This window comes from Toxotes jaculatrix, chromosome 22, assembly GCF_017976425.1.
Source record: "Toxotes jaculatrix isolate fToxJac2 chromosome 22, fToxJac2.pri, whole genome shotgun sequence".
In the NCBI taxonomy this organism is placed as follows: domain Eukaryota; kingdom Metazoa; phylum Chordata; class Actinopteri; family Toxotidae; genus Toxotes; species Toxotes jaculatrix.
Window position 1 is genome coordinate 1,658,761 of NC_054415.1, and position 19,390 is coordinate 1,678,150.

At 41.9% G+C, this 19,390-nt stretch overlaps 3 protein-coding genes across 4 annotated transcripts in view; 1 reads left to right on the forward strand and 2 right to left on the reverse strand.

Moving 5' to 3' along the window:
* The window catches only part of kics2 (KICSTOR subunit 2), a 57,500-nt gene extending 53,583 nt beyond the window's left edge, over window positions 1-3,917 (reverse strand). The window contains exon 1 of the mRNA XM_041030455.1: window positions 3,754-3,917. The gene's annotated coding sequence lies outside the window, so the exon portion shown is untranslated. The remainder of the gene's footprint in view (window positions 1-3,753) is intronic.
* Window positions 1-8,163, forward strand: part of tmem19 (transmembrane protein 19) — a 56,570-nt gene extending 48,407 nt beyond the window's left edge. The window contains exons 2-8 of the mRNA XM_041030457.1: window positions 3,286-3,433; window positions 4,303-4,416; window positions 5,528-5,665; window positions 5,755-5,831; window positions 6,009-6,186; window positions 6,695-6,904; window positions 7,803-8,163. Of these exons, the coding sequence (XP_040886391.1) occupies window positions 3,304-3,433; window positions 4,303-4,416; window positions 5,528-5,665; window positions 5,755-5,831; window positions 6,009-6,186; window positions 6,695-6,904; window positions 7,803-7,963 (1,008 nt within the window). The 5' untranslated portion in view covers window positions 3,286-3,303 and the 3' untranslated portion in view covers window positions 7,964-8,163. The remainder of the gene's footprint in view (window positions 1-3,285; window positions 3,434-4,302; window positions 4,417-5,527; window positions 5,666-5,754; window positions 5,832-6,008; window positions 6,187-6,694; window positions 6,905-7,802) is intronic.
* Window positions 8,164-8,606: 443 nt separating this feature from the next.
* LOC121176501 (RAB3A interacting protein (rabin3)) lies at window positions 8,607-19,131 on the reverse strand. Of its 2 annotated transcripts, XM_041030570.1 has the most exons (13): window positions 19,031-19,131; window positions 16,097-16,240; window positions 15,575-15,691; window positions 15,281-15,447; window positions 14,838-15,009; window positions 14,083-14,178; window positions 13,164-13,241; window positions 12,702-12,914; window positions 12,410-12,538; window positions 11,815-11,927; window positions 11,188-11,287; window positions 10,377-10,446; window positions 8,607-10,019 (listed from the first exon to the last, which is right to left on the reverse strand). In XM_041030570.1, the coding sequence occupies exons 3-13, from the start codon at window positions 15,662-15,664 to the stop codon at window positions 9,937-9,939; spliced, it is 1,311 nt and encodes a 436-aa protein (XP_040886504.1). In that variant the 5' UTR covers window positions 15,665-15,691; window positions 16,097-16,240; window positions 19,031-19,131; the 3' UTR covers window positions 8,607-9,936. The 2 variants fall into 2 exon arrangements, with proteins under 2 accessions (XP_040886504.1, XP_040886505.1); XM_041030571.1 differs by lacking the exon at window positions 14,083-14,178.
* Between the last annotated feature and the right edge of the window lie 259 nt (window positions 19,132-19,390).

Below are 19,390 nucleotides of genomic sequence, written 5' to 3' on the forward strand. Positions count from 1 at the left end.
ACCTCAAAAAGTCATAAAAAACGTCATAGTATAGTATGCCGTTTTTTTCGGACAAAAAAAGTCAAAAATTTTTTTGACCTCAAAAAGTCATAAAAAACGTCATAGTATAGTATGCCGTTTTTTTCGGACAAAAAAAGTCAAATTTTTTTTTTACCTCAAAATGTCATAAAAAACGTCATAGTATAGTAAGGCGTCAAAATCGGACAAAAAAAGTCAAAAATTTTTTTGACCTCAAAAAGTCATAAAAAACGTCATAGTATAGTATGCCGTTTTTTTCGGACAAAAAAAGTCAAAAATTTTTTTGACCTCAAAAAGTCATAAAAAATGTCATAGTATAGTATGCCGTTTTTTTCGGACAAAAAAAGTCAAAAATTTTTTTGACCTCAAAAAGTCATAAAAAACGTCATAGTATAGTATGCCGTTTTTTTCGGACAAAAAAAGTCAAAAATTTTTTTGACCTCAAAAAGTCATAAAAAACGTCATAGTATAGTATGGCGTTTTTTTCGGACAAAAAAAGTCAACTTTTTTTTTACCTCAAAATGTCATAAAAAACGTCATAGTATAGTAAGGCGTCAAAATCGGACAAAAAAAGTCAAAATTTTTTTTGACCTCAAAAAGTCATAAAAAACGTCATAGTATAGTATGCCGTTTTTTTCGGACAAAAAAAGTCAAATTTTTTTTTGACCTCAAAATGTCATAAAAAACGTCATAGTATAGTAAGGCGTCAAAATCGGACAAAAAAAGTCAAAATTTTTTTTGACCTCAAAAAGTCATAAAAAACGTCATAGTATAGTATGCCGTTTTTTTCGGACAAAAAAAGTCAAAAATTTTTTTGACCTCAAAAAGTCATAAAAAACGTCATAGTATAGTATGCCGTTTTTTTCGGACAAAAAAAGTCAAAAAATTTTTTGACCTCAAAAAGTCATAAAAAACGTCATAGTATAGTATGCCGTTTTTTTCGGACAAAAAAAGTCAAAAAATTTTTTGACCTCAAAAAGTCATAAAAAACGTCATAGTATAGTATGCCGTTTTTTTCGGACAAAAAAAGTCAAATTTTTTTTTTACCTCAAAATGTCATAAAAAACGTCATAGTATAGTAAGGCGTCAAAATCGGACAAAAAAAGTCAAAAATTTTTTTGACCTCAAAAAGTCATAAAAAACGTCATAGTATAGTATGCCGTTATTTTCGGACAAAAAAAGTCAAAACATTTTTTGACCTCAAAAAGTCATAAAAAACGTCATAGTATAGTATGCCGTTTTTTTCGGACAAAAAAAGTCAAAAATTTTTTTGACCTCAAAAAGTCATAAAAAACGTCATAGTATAGTATGCCGTTTTTTTCGGACAAAAAAAGTCAAATTTTTTTTTTACCTCAAAATGTCATAAAAAACGTCATAGTATAGTAAGGCGTCAAAATCGGACAAAAAAAGTCAAAAAATTTTTTGACCTCAAAAAGTCATAAAAAACGTCATAGTATAGTATGCCGTTTTTTTCGGACAAAAAAAGTCAAATTTTTTTTTTACCTCAAAATGTCATAAAAAACGTCATAGTATAGTAAGGCGTCAAAATCGGACAAAAAAAGTCAAAATTTTTTTTGACCTCAAAAAGTCATAAAAAACGTCATAGTATAGTATGCCGTTATTTTCGGACAAAAAAAGTCAAAATTTTTTTTGACCTCAAAAAGTCATAAAAAACGTCATAGTATAGTATGCCGTTTTTTTCGGACAAAAAAAGTCAAAAAATTTTTTGACCTCAAAAAGTCATAAAAAACGTCATAGTATAGTATGCCGTTTTTTTCGGACAAAAAAAGTCAAATTTTTTTTTTACCTCAAAATGTCATAAAAAACGTCATAGTATAGTAAGGCGTCAAAATCGGACAAAAAAAGTCAAAATTTTTTTTGACCTCAAAATGTCATAAAAAACGTCATAGTATAGTAAGGCGTCAAAATCGGACAAAAAAAGTCAAAATTTTTTTGACCTCAAAAAGTCATAAAAAACGTCATAATATAGTATGCCGTTTTTTTTGCACAAAAAAAGTCAAAAATTTTTTTGACCTCAAAAAGTCATAAAAAACGTCATAGTATAGTATGCCGTTTTTTTCGGACAAAAAAAGTCAAAAATTTTTTTTACCTCAAAATGTCATAAAAAAACGTCATAGTATAGTATGCCGTTTTTTTCGGACAAAAAAAGTCAAATTTTTTTTTGACCTCAAAAAGTCATAAAAAACGTCATAGTATAGTATGCCGTTTTTTTCGGACAAAAAAAGTCAAATTTTTTTTTTACCTCAAAATGTCATAAAAAAACGTCATAGTATAGTAAGGCGTCAAAATCGGACAAAAAAAGTCAAAAATTTTTTTGACCTCAAAAAGTCATAAAAAACGTCATAGTATAGTATGCCGTTTTTTTCGCACAAAAAAAGTCAAAAAAAATTTTTGACCTCAAAAAGTCATAAAAAACGTCATAGTATAGTATGCCGTTTTTTTCGGACAAAAAAAGTCAAAATTTTTTTTGACCTCAAAAAGTCATAAAAAACGTCATAGTATAGTATGCCGTTTTTTTCGGACAAAAAAAGTCAAACATTTTTTTGACCTCAAAAAGTCATAAAAAACGTCATAGTATAGTAAGGACTTTTTTTGTACAATTTTAACGCCTTACTATACTATGACATCTTGAGGTCAAAAAAATTTTTGACTTTTTTTGGCCGATTTTGACGCCTTACTATACTATGACGTTTTTTATGACATTTTGAGGTCAAAAAAAATTTTGACTTTTTTTGCCCGAAAAAAAAGGCATACTAAACTTTGACGTTTTTTATCACATTTTTAGGTCAAAAAAAATTTTTGATTTTTTTTGTCCGAAAAATACGGCATACTATACTATGACGTTTTTTATGAATTTTGGAGGTCATAAAAAATTTTTTGACTTTTTTTGGCCGATTTTGACACCTTACTATACTATGACCATTCTTATGACAATTTGATGGCCGAAAAAAAAATGTGACTTTCTTTGGCCGATTTTGACGCCTTACTATTCTATGACAACATTTTTATCGTACTTTGAGGCCATACTAAATTAGGAGTTTTTTGCCCTATTTTGAAGCCTTACCATACCATGACCATTTTTATCAGGTTTTGATTTTGAAAATTTTTGAAACATACGACCAATAACTTTGTCATGACCAACAGAAACAATGCACAGAAAATGGGAATAAGACCTAGAATTTTCTCTTTAATATAACAGCAATGAAACAAACCAAACACTCTCTGATCTGCTCATGTCTCTTGCAGCTCAATCTGTCTGTCGGCATGGACTCTGAGAATCGCGCGCTGATGAAGGAGTACGTCAAGATGATGACTGACATGATCGTACTGTGCGCCACTCTGGCACTCTCCCTCTTCTTCTGGGTCCTCTCCCTCACAATCAGCACATACTATGGTGAGCTTCCTGTCTGGAAACCTCCCTAGTTTTTAAATTGAATTTACTGTAGGATGCCTTTATACTGATACATAGCCTTTAAAGGCAATTCTCAAAAATGTCCTTAAATAGAAACTGAGTCGAACCAAATCATGTGCTCTTCCTTGAATATTGCCCTAAATTCTCCTAGCATCACGCTTTGTTTGTTTGTGGGGGCGGGGGTCGGTCGCGAAATGTTTTCTTATTTCTGGGGGCGTAACAGAAAATAATTAAGAAGTAGGCTACTGGGTTAACTGGCCTCTTTACATTGTCCCTAGGTGAGTGTGTGCGTGTGTAGTTACCTGTCTTTGCCCTGAGATTTTCCAGGTGAACCCCGCCTCTCGCCCGTAGTCAGCAGGGATAGGCTCCTGCTCCGCCGCGACCCTGACGGATAGAAAGGGGATGGATGGATGGATGAGGGTTCACACGTCGCGCTTCCATCCAGAGGAGGCTGCGTGGGCTAAAGACTTAGTGACTGACATCCTCAGTCACTAACGAAGAGTTGCTCTTCAGGTTTTTTAACGTGCGATCGCCACAGTTAACTGACGTCTGTCGTAGATCTGAATGCAGATGTCACGTTAGTTCCTGTTGGTATTCAAACAGGCAGCTGATCAGTGTCTGAGGCCGAAGCTTCTCCCGTCTGTGCCCCAGCAGTGAACCCTCTTTCTGGACTCGTTATGTTTCTCCACTCGTGTTTTTCCTTTCTCACCCGTCAGAAATTGTACGTGGAGAAACTGAAATAGAAAGATAGATAGAATAGATAAATGGCATTTCAAACCATCCTCTGATTCACAAAGTGTGGAAAATCACCTGTGTGAGTGTGTGTGTGTGTGTGTGTGTGTGTTTTGTAGGCACACTGCAGCCTGTGTCACCGTGGCGGTGGCTGTTCTCCATCTTGGTTCCGCTCGTGGTAACTGTCCGAGCTCTGAAGAGACGCAGTCTGGATCTCTCAGGAGCTCTGGGAGGTGAGTGCGTGCCGACACGTCTGTAGTGTGCAAAGACACGAGTTTTACACCAGTTAAAGCAAAAAATAGTTTTTTTCTGATGTAATGTAACGCCACAGTTTGAGTTTTCAGCGGGCAGATTACTGCTCAGATGTTGCTCCGCTGCCTCACATGAAAACAGGATTTGATGAAGGCAGAGGAAAATCTGCTCACTTCAAACAGAACTAAAAGTTTTAGGAAATGGCCTTTGCATTCTTTGCAGTCGCATCAAATGTCTGTGATCCCATGATAGTCCGAGCTGAAGTAAATTCTTTATCGGGCATTGGGCATCACTGTCCTCATTGGTCTTTATTCAAACCCACATCTGTTCCATGAATCTTTCCAGGATTCTGAGAAAATTTAAATCTCTGAAAATTAAAACAGAAACTGTCTCTCTGGGGGACATCACTGAGTCATGCTGGGAGCAACGCTTCATTAGTTCATTCAGGATCCCAGCGGGAAAAAGAGCAGGATCCAACTTAATGTTAAAAGTCAACATTATCCAGCTGATGTGCCAGCGTGACTCAGTGTGATCTAAAAAAAAAAATACTGGAAAATATATTAATAGTGATATTTGGTCGAAGCTTTGTGGGAGACGTTTTCCCGCTGAAGCTCTTTATCAGAAAACAGATGAGCAGCTCAGTCAGACATTCGGGTCCATTCAGCTTTTTATTTGATGACGTTGGAACTGTGACGTCGGGCATCGATCAAAAGAAATGTGGGAACATGTTTATCAAAGAGCTGAAAGATGCCGTTGTGTTGTGCAGGAATTTATAAGTTATGAGGTCACGGAAACTATCTAGCTCCTCGGAAGAAGCGAATAATCTGCAGTTTGATCTGAGATGAAGTTGTTTGACATGATGCTCCATCAGTAACAGTTTCAGCAGCACTGCTCACAAAGTGTACAGAAATCAAATCGAAGTGGAATCTTAGATTGTTGAAACTTAACTCGTTGTTGGTCTGGTGGTTGGTCGGTTCGTGTTTATAGACTAAGACCAGACTTCCTGTTCAGAGCAGCGTCATGTGGGCTGTGAGGCTCTTCTTTGCGTGGAGGATTCAGACTGTTCCTCTGATGTAACGTGTGTTTCCTCAGCCCTCCTGGTGGGATTTGTGTTGACAATGGCCAACTACAGCTTCTTCTCCTCTCTGCTGGCCTTCTTCATCACCTCCTCCAGACTGACCCGCTGGGGAGGAGCACAGAAGAAGAAAATAGACGCAGAGTACAAAGAAGGTGAGAGACGTGAACGGGGTTTTTGTCGTTGTTGTTTTTTGAGACTGATCTAAATTTAATTGTATGAACCTTTGTGTTTGTGTTGTTAGGGGGCCAGAGGAACTGGGTGCAGGTCTTCTGTAACGGAGGCGTTCCCACAGAGCTGGCGTTGCTCTACATGATAGAGGTAACTGGAAACTTGACGGAGCAGTGAATTTGTCCAAAGATTTTCTGTACAAAGCATCAAAAAAGTACCTGTTGAAAACAAAACAGTTTCTATGATTTGCAAATGAAATCAACAAACACGTGTTTTATTTCCCCCCGTTCCTGATTATAACTCTTTAAAACGGCGTTTGTGTTTCAGGTGGGTCCAGGTGAGATGCCCATTGATTTCGGTAAACAGTACTCTGCCTCCTGGATGTGCCTCTCTCTTGTGGGCGCGCTCGCATGCAGCACTGGGGACACCTGGGCGTCGGAGGTGGGACCTGTCCTCAGCACATCACAGCCTAGACTCATCACCACCTGGAGGGAGGTCCCGGCAGGTGAGCAGCCAAAGACGGCGGGAGGGTTGATCACTACGAGTGACGGCTGTCACATCGGCATTTCCTCAGCTTCTTCTAGTCTGTGGTTAAACAGTGAAAACGATTTGTTTTATTACGATGTCTAATGTTATTTTATAAATCTACTACTAAGTGAAGTCAGGAAGATTACTGTTTCATTACTTTGAGTTTGCTGAACTACATTCATTCATTTCCCCAGAGTGTGACGTGATCGATTGACCTAAAGCTGCATCACATTATGTGAACAGAATGTTTTTCACGCTGAACTGTGTGTGACAGGCTGAATGTACAGAAGAATAACACGGTTAATGACACAGATAGTTCGTGTTGAGGCTCTTTGTATGTTCAGAGGTTTTCTAGAAACGTGACCACTAAATCTGCCGAAAATGAGTCGCACACTGTTCACACTGATGCATTTGCTTATTTGGATTTACCTTCTTCTTCTGTCCTTTTCATTTCTCCGTCCACATTCTGCTCTTTGACCCTCCAGGAACAAACGGAGGAGTCACACCTGTCGGACTGGTCGCCAGCTTCCTCGGCGGAGTCGCGGTGGGCGTGGCTTACTTTGTAACGCAGCTTCTGACGGTCAGCGACCTGCACCTGGCCGACCCCCAGTGGCCCATCATAGTGTACGGCGGTGTGGCTGGCCTGCTGGGATCGATGCTGGACTCCTTCCTGGGAGCTCACATGCAGTATTCAGGTAACAGTCCATCGTGTGCGTTTCAGTGCCCACGTCAGTCAACAGGAGGGTTAACCCTCATGTTGTTTTCGAAGACAATAGGGTTAATGTAAACTGAGGCTGTAGCTAACAGTTATTGTCTTTATTGGTCTGTAAAATGTCACATGACGTATTCAAAGTGCTCGTTTTGTGTTTTTGGCGTTCATAGACCAAATGATTAATCAAAAACATGAGCAGCAAATTAGTGGATAACGAGAATAATTAATCGTTAGCTGCAGCCTCAGTGAACACAGCCGCAGTCAGCTTGATTGCTCTGATCAATATTTATTAATCACCCACATCAGAAACATGACGTCACGTCCTTTTTCGTGGCAGAGTCCTGGGACATCTGGGTGGATGTGTCATGTGACTTTACCATAAGGTACAGTCACAGTAAACTTCAACCAGATGGCCCAGGACTCAGCCACGAAAAAGGACGTGACGTCATGTTTCTGACGTGGGCGATTAGATCGATAAGTACTGATCAGAGCGATCAAACTGTAAACGTGGACGAAGCTGCAGGTTGTTGTCTGGTGATAGAAATGGAAAAGTGACTGCACGTTTACAGCACCGTTCTAAAAACACTTTATACCACAGCACTTTTACTAACACACAGACTGAAGGAGCCGGGGATCAAACCACCAACCCTCTGATTAGTTGACCCACTTTACTTACTGAGCCACATTCTCTTATTCTTCTCCTCCTCCTTCTTCTTCTTCTTCTTCTTCTTCTCCTCCTCCTCCTCCTCCTTCTCCTCCTTCTTCTCCTCCTCCTCCTCCTCCTCCTCCTCCTCCTGTGATGGATCTGTAGATGTGATCTGTTGTTACGGTGAAGTGTCCTTGTCACGAGCCGGAGACGTCCTCTTCCTGTCTGTCTTTAGGCTTTGACTCGAGCATTGGGAAGGTGGTGAGCTACGAGTCGGCCACGACCCGGCGGATCTGTGGGAAACCCATCTTAGACAACAACGCTGTCAACCTGTTCTCCTCCGTCCTCATCGCCCTGTTCCTGCCTGGGCTGGCGTGGGGGCTGTGGCCACGATAGACGGACCGCTGGTTTCTGAGACAGCTGAGCTGTCCATTTGATTATTGGTAACAAACGCATCACACTGAAGACCAACACAACACACGCATGCTGCCTGTGTTCTTATGTGTTGGACTGTGTTACTGTGTGAGATTAAAGTGTAGATTGTGTGTAGATTAAACTGTCTTTTTCATAGAAAAAGACAAAGAGGAAAATAAATTCTGACTGATGAAAACTATTTGCAGTGTTTAATGTTATATTTCAATATTTAATAATATTAAGTGTAAATGTGCAAAACATAACTCTCACCTGACTGCACTGCACTTGACCTTTGACCTCAACTGGTTAGAGCGTGTGAGGTGGGAAACAGAGTCCACGCAGTAGGTTTCCAGAGGTATTACTGTTTTATTCAGAGTGTCTGAGAGAAAAGGCACTAAACCAAACCGGGACAGTGACACTGACTTTGAATAGGAGAGAGAGATGCAGAGGAGTGTCAGGTTTAAATTAATACATATAAAGTTTACAGAACACCAGGCATACAAACACACACTCACACACACACTCACACACACAGCTTATTATCTACAGATTTCCTGATTGATTAAATACAGCAGGCTGAAAACTCCAGGATCTGTTAAAGGAACATTCTCCCCACTTTGTCAGCGTATCTAAAGATTCCAGAACATCACGTAGTGTTTAACAGCAGAAAATGTGGGTGTTTTTTTTCCTTTAATCAAAGTCCTGAAGCTTCAACGCCTGAAAACAACCAGACAACAAAATAACATCATGAACCCTTAAAGAAATTATAAATAAAATGTTCTTTTCCTGCAAACAGAGAAATATTTAAACTGTAGAAAAAACTTCCAAGACTGCCATTATCATTTGCTTCAACATAACTACAATTAAATATAAGCTTAAACACACACACTCTTTCATTAAACAATAACTGATTGATTGGTCATCGTTCAGCTGGCGCTCGTCTTATTTCTCTGAGGCAGACGTCTGACTTTCTGAACAAAGATTAAGCACGGCCTAGTTTTAGCTTCGAAACTTGACTACACATAAAACCAGATGCTCTTTTACAGCAGGATTGTCACTGTAACAGGTTTTAGTTTAGACGGAGTCTTAGAGCCACTGTAAAGTCCTAACTGAGTAAAATATTTCCAGGGTAAAGTTATTTTGTGGGAAAAAGTCATATTTTTCAAATGAAGTGATATTATGAAGAATAAGTAAGTTGTAATTTTACAAGAAAAAAATCCTAATCAGTGAATAAAGACATGAAAAAGAATAAGTGATGAAACGAGAATAAAGCTTTATAAAGTTTTTTTTTAAGAAATCAAATCTATTTCTGTTTCATTTAAGTTTAAACTCATAATGTAAAATCACAGCTTTACTTTTTTAATTTTGACTTGTATATTTTGTGTAAAATTCTTGTCCTTGTTTTATGGTTTTATTCTCCCAGCATAACTTAACCTTCTACATCTCAGATCCTGTCCTTCACAGTGGCTCTAATTCTCCGTAATGTGATAAATTTTCTTAACTTCAGTGACTTATTGCAGCTGTTACACTCTGATTTAATGATTGTTTTTTTACATTTTTTTCATAATTATACTTTTGAGCAGGGAGAGAAAAAAGCACAGGTCAAAGCTCATCAGATGAGTTTAAATGCTAACATATCAATTTTAACTTCTCTTTTTATGCCAGTTGTCTTTATATAATGGAGACTTACATGTTTCAGTAAAGGAAATAACACGTTCTGGAATCAAACTGAGCAGAAACCGACCAAAACGGACGTCACAGTCCTTCAGTCTTTTGTGATGATTGAAAACAACCACAGTTATTCTCGCTCACACACAAAAACACACTCACACGACAGGAGAGGAGGGAGGGGTTCCTGAAATGACCGGATGAGGAGGAGGAAAACCAGAACCGGGACTTCGGGGCGGGGTCCGCTGTGATTGGAGGGTGAAGCTGTCTGTACGTCCGTCCGTCCATCACAGCTGGTCTTTGTAGTAGCCGAGCTTGGCGAAGGACATTTCCCTGCGGAGCTGCATCACCTCCCAGAACATCTGCTCCACTAAAGACCCACAGCAGAGAGAAACACCACAAGGTCACATGATGCTCACATGATGGTCACATGGTTTGACAGGTGGTTTAATCACATGTGGTGGAAAGAAACTAAGTACATTTACTCAGCTGAAGTCCAGTTTTGACTCAGTACATTTATTTAACAGCTTTTGCTACGACTTATTTCACAGATTCATATTTTACATTTACAAACATAATAAACTAATAAATTACAATGACTTGTTGAATTTTAACGAAATGGTTCTTGACCTGTCGGACGAGACTCACACACCAAAAAGAAAACGGTCTGATCTTTCACACTATGGAAACAGTAAGGTGTGTACGTGTGTGTGTGTGTGTGTCTCACCGTCCTGCTGTTTGACCAGCCCTTGGTGGATGTAGCGAATGTAGGTGAAGAAATTACACACTGCTGTGATCTGAGAAAAAGACAGAGACAAACACTGGTTCAGTGAAAACACTACAAACCGATCATCAGTGTGAATCTAGTGTTTGTCAAACAGATGCTGAAAATGGGATCGATACACGAAGCTTCAGTTCACTGAGGCGCGGCTGTGATGTGAAAATGAACTGTGTAACTCTGAAGACAATGAATCTGATTCATACCATTACTGTGGATAATCTCTCATCCCCACATACAGAAATAATTACATCCACGATTATCTGCTGTTCCTCTGTCAACTCTCTGCTTCTGCTGTAATTATAATCCTATAATTCTAATCCTGCTTAGAAAAACATCCCTGTATGTTAAATGGATCTGACACCAACATAATCAGTCTATATGTGAACCAATATGATGTCAACCACAGGATGGTTCTGCCATTTTCTTTGAGCTGACATTTTGTCATTTAAAGTAGCTGAATTAGCTCTTAGCAGCTCCTGTCTGCAGGATTACTGTGATACTGATTTTTCTGTGATCTACAAATGATCTGAAATCACAGCCAAATATGGGCATTAAATATATTTATCTGCAGCCCAAAGGAAACTGTGAAGCACTGATTTTTATCATTGTAAAATGAAACTGTTTGTTGCAGATGTCACAGTGACAGTTTAATACGACTGAGAATAACTGACTGAATTTACTGATGATAAAATGTAAGTTAACATTATTTACAGCTTTTACAGTCTGTGTTTGTGTGTGTGTGTGTGCTCGTACTCACTCTGTATCTACAGTAGGGAGACACGTAGTAATAGTTGGACGAATCTCCAAACTTGATTCTGTGCTTACAGGTTTTGGTCTGACCGCTGAGGGCACATTTTCTGTCAGAGACACACAGAGAGAAACACACAAAGTCATTTATGGGTTTTCTTTTTTCTCAACAGGAGAAAAACTGAATTTGTCCAAACACTATCGACCAAAGCGAACTAAAGAGGACTAATACGAAAACTCAAGGAAGCAGGGAAGGAGCGAAGGGAGGAAGGAGAGAGGGACGACTGCTAAACATTAGCCAAGGTTCGTCTCTGCAGGATCTGTCTCATAAACCTGGACAGAAGGAAGGAAGGACTGGACGAGGGAGTATTATGAGTTATCAGGGGTGGAAGTGGTGTTTGGAAGAGCCAGGCGGGGTCGAGAGAGATTAAAAAATGCAGATGGGAGAGAGCGAGAGAGAGAGAGAGGGGGTGGGAGAGAGTCAGACTTACGTGATGAGCTCGGCCCTTCGCCCACTAGAGCAGGAAATTGAGGGAAGATGGAGAGATGATGATGAAGGAGAGAAAGCTTGATGAAGAGAAGCAAGAGTTTATGAGCGTGTGTGTGAGTGAGTGTGTGAGAGTGTGTGTGGTCTCACTTTGGTCCTCCACACTCCACCGCAGAGGCTTTGACCACAGGCAGCGGCTGGAAACCGACCGGCTCCACACTGAGCGTGTTCTGCTCCACGGCTTCTAAGATGGCTGAACCCAGCTGAGGGACGAGACACAAGAGGGACAAGGAATCACAGGGGAGGACAATACAGGACATTAAATGACAGTGGAGGCCAGCAGAGGGCAGCAGACATGAAAGGACAGGTCTGTTAAAACAGTCAGGTGTGGATGTGGACACAGATTGGCAGTTAATGCTCAGGAGTCAATGCTTCACACTAAAAGTTCACTGACTGTTTTCCTCTTTTGAATTTGTAAAAACAACAGTATCAGTTATCAACAGACAGATTATTATCAGCTCTCTGCAGTCAAATTTGATGTTGGTGCAGCTCTAACTCACACGCTGCCTGATCATGATGCAGATCAGCACAGACGAGCTGAACAGTAAACGCTCTGTCTTCTGTCCTGACAAACGTGTTGAATACTTTTTCTTCTTTGAATATTTCTGAATATTTCTGATTTTGCGTCCTTAGCACTGCTGCTGAGCGGAAACTCTCCGAGCTCTTTGCCTGCATCTATTTGTACCTCGCTCTTGCTGAAAGTGAGGCAGGGGTAGATGTCCTCACGGTAAACTCTCTCCAGGAAGCAGCAGCTCCGCTCGAGCGTCGGCTCCTCCTTCCAGGCCTTGAACTCGCTGAACAGCTGACTGTCCACCTGCATCTCCAACAACACCGGTTCCGTCATGCACAGGGTTTATACCACGAGGGTCCAGTTTCATTTAACACATTTTAATCTAAAGTGCATGTTACACACACACACATAGAAAATTCCCAGTGTCATTATGTGTTGATGAATAAAGCTCTGCAGGCAGACGTACCTCTCTACACTCCCGGACGATGGGCTGCGTGGCCGACGGGTCGGGCTGTGTCCCCAGGATGGCAGAGGACGTGCTCTTGTTCCTGCTGTGGCCCTTCCTGAAGGGGGTCTTCACTCCTCCTCCTCCTGCAGAGGGGAGTTCGCCCACGGGGGAGGTGGGGGAGGAGAGCACCAGCGTCTTCAGGGCCTGGACCTCTGCCTGGAGCACGTCGATCTGAAGAGGAGGAGGAGAAAGAGACGGTTCAGGACATGTATTAAACAAGTGTGAAATCAGTCTTGCACAACTGGCCAACGGAGCCTGAGGTCCTCAGTTAGGAAAGTTAATAAAATGCTTCACTTCTATTCGTAGAAAGAAAATTTATAAAAAAGCAAAATTCTGAGAATTCTTGGCCTGATGGGAGCGATTTCCTTCCAAGACTCTTCATGGATACGAGCCCCTAACTGCAGCGTTCAGTGTTGTTACCTTGCCCAGAGCTTCTTTCAGTTGTTTTTCAGCATTCGCCTGTTTGACGTTGGCTTCTCTGACCATTTTGTGGGCTTCCTGGAAAACACACAAGCACACACACACACAGAGACACACACACTTTGATATTTATTTGAAATTTTCTTCACTCATGATTCATTTGTTTGGATTCAGATTTCAATCTAAAAAACCTAAGCTCAGTGAATATTAAAGGGTTTATTAAGTATTATAAAGGCCTTTGTTGCACACATGTACACAGGGTACAGAAAACACACACACACACACACACACACACACAGATAGACAGAGTCCCAGCACCTTCTATAAGAAAAAGGTCAGAGTGAGACAAAAACGAGGAGGAATGTGAAGAGAAAAGGAACAAGGTGTTTTGAAGGCCGGCCGGACAGATTCACTCTGCTTCCTGAACCCGAACATCGAACAGTGCAATAAGAAATTTATCACACGTCCCAAAAAAGGTCCAGAGTTCTCGTCAAAGACCACTACACCGATTGGAGAAAAATCTGAGCCAATCAACATCTATGGGACGAGAGCTGGTGTGGGCAGGTGTGAGTGGACTGAACTAACTGAGATTTCATTTCAGATGTTTACATTCTTCTCCATCACACAACACCATCAGGGAGGAGTCTGACTGGTCCCAGATTCACTCTGCAGCAGGACAACAAGCCCAAACGCACCAGAGACAAAGAACTATCTTCAAAGACACGAAGAATTACTGCAGCACATGGGGCAGATTACTGTCACGTCTTTGTTTCACATGTCTGCAGCCAAAGAATAGAGACAACACATCCTATATCAATCATTTTTCTTTTTCCAGTTTCTGTCTGGCCGCTGCCTCAGGAGGAAGGGAAACAGGAAACAGGAAGCAGGAGACTGACAGACGGAGGAGAGGTGAACCGACCTGGAAGAGACTGGCGGTGAGCTCCTCCAGCTCCTGGCCGAGCTGGTCTCTGACTTTAGACAACCTCTCACACTCCTCATCCTTCAACAGCAGCTCCTTCCACACACACACACACACATGCACACAACAGAAAACAACACAACAGAAAAACAACCACCAAATGAACACATGAACGTAAAATCATAGCATGGCAACAACAAAACAAAAAGATGAAGAAATAAAAAATTAGTGAAATATGTCTGAGGATTAAACCATCGTTTCAACGCCGCTTCCAACAGTGGATCCACTGACATGTTTACACATCAGTGTAATCACTTACTGTTATTTATCGCTGCCTGTTTTATAATATTGAGATGAGATGATAAATGTTTTACAATGATCTTAGTAGGTGACACAAAACACATTTAATCTCTCTCTGCATGTTTTACATCGTGCTGCTGCAGCCTTAATGTTGATCTGCTGCAGTAAGACTGTGCGTGTGACATGACTTCAGACATGAGTCCAACATGTTAAACTGCCGTCAGATGAAAATAAAAGTGGTGCAGGACTGAGAGGGGCTTTAAACCATAACTATGATACAAACAAAGAAAAATGCATTTAAATAAAAAATAATTACTAAGTAATGGGCACTGTGGAGAGATGTCTCACACACACACACACTCACACACTGTCCGACTGCACACACACATAATTTTAATTCCCGCAGGTTAAGACATGAAACCGTGAGTGTGTGTGTGTGTGCACACGTGTCCTACCCTCTGGGCCTTGGCTAGCTCCTCCTTCAGCCTCTCGTATCCTTTCTCTCGGACCTCCATCACCGACGGGCTGCGAAGCCGCGACAGGCTGTCGCTCAGGGCGCTGCACTCCTCCCCGTCCTCTCCGGACAGGAAGTTGCCCTCGGTGGACTCAGCCTCCAGGCCTGGAACACTGTGCAACCAGAGGAACGACAGATCAGTTACCAAAACTGCCATTTAATTTTTTTAAAATTGTTTTCAGGTTTTCATATTAGTCAGATGTCAAATGAGTTTGTTAGAAATGCTGACTTTGAATTAACCATAGAATTATTAATTAATAACATTCTCTAAGCCCTTCGCTGAGTAAGTCACTGAGTAAGACATGATGGAAGTGGTGCATCATGGTACATATGATCATAGTCTGGAAGGACTCAGGTCCAGAGGATCCTCTGCATTTATTTTACCTTCCATTGTGGCTGTGCCGTGGTGTGGAGTAAACCGGCTGCGTGGGGAGCTGGTCAGCCCGCAGGGAGGTGGGGAGGCCAGGAGGGGGCGCTCCCAGAGAGTGGGTGCGGTACAGAGAGGTGGGCGGTGTGCTGTGACGGGCAGGGGGGCGCTGCTCCGCTTGGTTCTGCAGGATGGCACAAAGAGACCCGGTGAAGCCACTGAGCGTTATCAGGGTGAAACATTCACTTTTCACAGTTGGAAACGGATCTCTGTTTGCATGTGATGAGGTCATGTGTTGACCTCCGACCTACCTGAAGGTCAGGTGTGGTGGGCGAGGCCAAGTTCACCTCATGGAACCCCTCCAGAGTTTCGGCATTGCTCTGACCGCTGCTGCAGGCCATAGCAGCTGCTCTCAGACATCATACACTCTGCAGACAGGACACACAGCTGTTAGTGATGCTGCAACGTGTTTACTCTCATTCAGAACGTTCGAAGCAGTGAGTCACATCAGGCTGAAAGCTGCTTCAGTCCAGACTACAGACGGAGAGTCGGTGACTAACAGCAGGGGGCCTGAACGAAAGGCTGCTAAGCTTTGTTTGTTTTTGTGGTAAACAACAACAAATCAGCACTGATGAGTTCTCAGCACACAAACACGAGAGTCTCCACAGTAATTCAACCAAATTACACAGTGATCAGTTCACATTCATGGAAGTTTTCACAGCAGCAGCAGTGAGGTGGGTTCACACTCTCCTCCATGAGCAAAGGGGTTAAGCACTTCAAAGTGTTCCTCTGAAGGTGTGTGTGTGTGTGTGTGTGTGTGTGTGTGTGTTTACCATGGTGCAGCTGTAGATGAAGAGGCTGGGAGGATCGATGGAGGCTTTGTAGTCAGTCAGACACTCAGACAAAGAGTAAGTGAAAACCCGGACGGTTTATGAGTGACTCAGCAAACAGCCCGACAGGTAAAGATTGTCCTTAACCTGAAAGACACAGAGAACAAACACAATGCAAAATTTTCTAAATGATGTTTTAGTTCATGAAGAAGCATGAAACTTTTCCCGGTCTCTGCTCATAAGTATCGCAGCTCCAAGCCCAGCACACGTCCCTCCCCCCTCTTCCACCTCCAGCAGGTTTATGAGACAGTTTATGAAGCTGGACTGGACTCTGGTTTTACGTTCTGGGTCAAACTCCAACAAACAAACAGACAGAAGTTCACGGCTGAGTCGGGAGTGACTGACAGCTCTTCTTGCTTTGACCGAGACAGAGAACAAAGCACCGAGTCTATTTTCATAGCAGAGATTAATCGTTCCATCACCATCATCGTCATCTGGTCTTAAAATAATCTGCGTGTGGTTCTTTGCTTCTCTCAGTTCAAGCTGTTAACCTGCCTTTTGTTTTGCCTGCCTCAGCTCAGCAGGGTGGTTAAACAGCACACCGGTCTCACCTGCTCAGCCTGGTGTGTTTCTAGGTGTGTGTGTGTATAAAGTGGGTGTGTTCCCACTGAGTATATATACAAAGCTGAATTCAGCGAATTGTTCGTGAGGACTAATGAAGCTGGTGTGACTCAGAAAATCTTACGTCACTACCTCAGTTTTACTTGAAGGTCCAGCTGAAGAACAAGGTCTGTGTGTGTTTTTATATCAGTGTCATAATGTCAAAGTTTCACCTGCGTCTGTTAATAAGTGTCACAGATGTCAGCACACACACCTATAAAGTTTAAACCAATAAAAAGAGATTACAGATTTCATCATAATCAAAGATTTTCATCGTCAACTTATTTTCTGCCCTCCAACTAACTGAGTTTGGACAGTCACCAGTTTATCTGTACGTCCATCACCATGTGTAAAACATCCTGAATGTTTGTGTTTGTGTTTTGACTATCTGTGTTTTTGCCACTACACTGCCCTATGCAAAAAAAACAGTGGGGGGTTATTAACTGGCTTAGTTGGGTGCCCAAAGTTTTTACAAACACACACACACACACACACACACACACACACACAGCATCACACCTGTCAGTCAAACCCAGGTGAAAACCCACCCACCTCAAACTAACCAATCCCTCCTCTACCCCTCTCTGCCCGTCTCTATGGAGACCAGTCCCGGAGAGCCCGTGGTAACAGGACACGCTGAAGGATGCCAGGTATGGATACAGTTACTCCAGCTGCCTGGTAAAGGCTCATTCTGTGTGTTTACAGTTGTTACACGCAGCCTTACGTCACCAGAGACACTGACAGTGGCTCAACCAAAAAACCTGAACAGACACCAAACCGAAGCACGTAAAGGCAGCAGCAGACATCACAGGAAGTGACATCAAGTAAGAATAATAATACAACAAATAACTCCATCACATAAACCATGACCCAGTTCCTGTGGATGGGCCAGTCGTTTCCACTTTGATCATCCTGGATATTTTTTAAAATGGAGAAAGTGACATTAAGCCATCTTGGACTGTAATGACATGAAATTTTACTTTGATTGATAAAGTCTGTTGAAAGATGATGGTGTGGAGCAAACCGGAAAAAAATGCATTCATATTGTAATGACTATTTCAACATATAACCAAGCTCTGTCAGCAAGAGTGTTAAAACACGTTTGTTTTGGTGAAACCTGACACTAAGCTTTGCACGAGAACTGCAGCATACGCAACAAACACTAACTGAGTTTACACTGACAAAAGGCTCTCTGTTCATTCACATGATTTCCAGCTGAAACACTTACTGCTAGCTGAACTTACAGCCTGCTGAGGCTGTTTACACTCTTATCTGTATGTTGAGTTGGTGTTCTGGATAGTGGTGGAGGAAGGATTCAGTAAAATACTAAAACCACAATGTGAAAATACCCCACTGCAAGCAAAAGTCCCATATTTAAAATGTTGGGGTTTCTGGGGCCCCTGAGGGTAAAATGGAAATACTGAAGCAAAGCAGAAGAACATCAGAATTGCATTTAAGCGCAGTAATTGAGTAAAGCACCTGTCTCAGGTGACAGCTAGGTCAGGTTAGCACTGGGTTAGCCCCGGCTAGCGTGAATGATGCCAAAATGCTAACAACTACTGAGCATTGTTGGGGGGCGTGTGCAGGGGGGGAGCAGGCGGCTGATGTTAAAAGGCTAACGGGTGTTATGTGACACTGCCCGCATGAAAGATGCATGAAAGCGGCGTCTCTTCGCTGTGTGTCGGCTAAGGTTTCGTAGCCACATCGAGCTAACATGCATTTAAATGACACAGCCGAGCTAGCGTTAGCTGAGCAACATCAGCTTCACTCTGGGATTTGAGCGTTTCTGTTAGCCGTGACAGTCACGTGAGAAACACGGGCGTAAACCGGCTGAAAAACAACGGTCACAAAAACAACAAATATGTCGTTTTCTTCCAAAAAACTAGCACTTAATATTTATCCGTTAGTCGTTAGCTGGGGGATTACTGATGAGGACGGGAACCCTGCTTCCATTATCGGCCACCGCACAGAGCCCGGTCGTAGCTGGCCAATTTCACTCCTACGGCCGGCAACAAGAGGGTGTATCCTGAATAAATGTTGTTTTAATAACACCCAGTGAGCCTCAACACGGACGGTCTGTGTGTGTGGCTGCAGGGTGGAAAGGAAGAGCAGAAACAGTGCGACAGACGGTTTCGTGTCCGATAACGGGCGCATTAACCTTAATGGTGCATTTGCATGCGGCTAAGCTAACTAGCGCACCCTTAGTAAGTTGCATTAACTTATCTGAGAATAACAACAGCAGCAGTGGCGTTAATAACACGACAGACGTGGACTCACCGGGCCTGTGCTCGGACAGCAGCCGGACCAACCCGACAACAAGCAAACAAACGGACCCACCGGAGCGGCTGTTGACGCAGACCGGAGCAGGTTACTCCAACTGACGGGAGGTGCGTTTACGGATCACTGGGAAAATACAATGTCATCATTTTGTTTTCATACCAGCAATCCAGATGCAGATTGTACAGATTGTACGTATGCTGCACCCCAGTGTCAGACACAATAAAGCGCAGAATGCAGAAACTGTCGCGCCTCTTTTTTTCTCAATAATTTTATAATAATAAGTAATATTAATATTACAGTTAATATTATCATAGCTGATTTGCTCAGTTTGAGAAACAGCCACAGAGAGCGAATCAG

What these genes read in the sequence shown, in the direction of transcription:
- LOC121176501 (XM_041030570.1), bottom strand. Translation starts at nt 15,664, where the DNA reads ATGGCCTGCAGCAGCGGTCAGAGCAATGCCGAAACTCTGGAGGGGTTC. An exon ending in TCGTCCGGGAGTGTAGAGAG is followed by an intron (nt 12,539 to 12,701) that starts GTACGTCTGCCT and finishes TTGGAGATGCAG; the next exon opens with GTGGACAGTCAGCTGTTCAG. An exon ending in GCTGGTCAAACAGCAGGACG is followed by an intron (nt 10,020 to 10,376) that starts GTGAGACACACA and finishes GTGGGTCTTTAG; the next exon opens with TGGAGCAGATGTTCTGGGAG.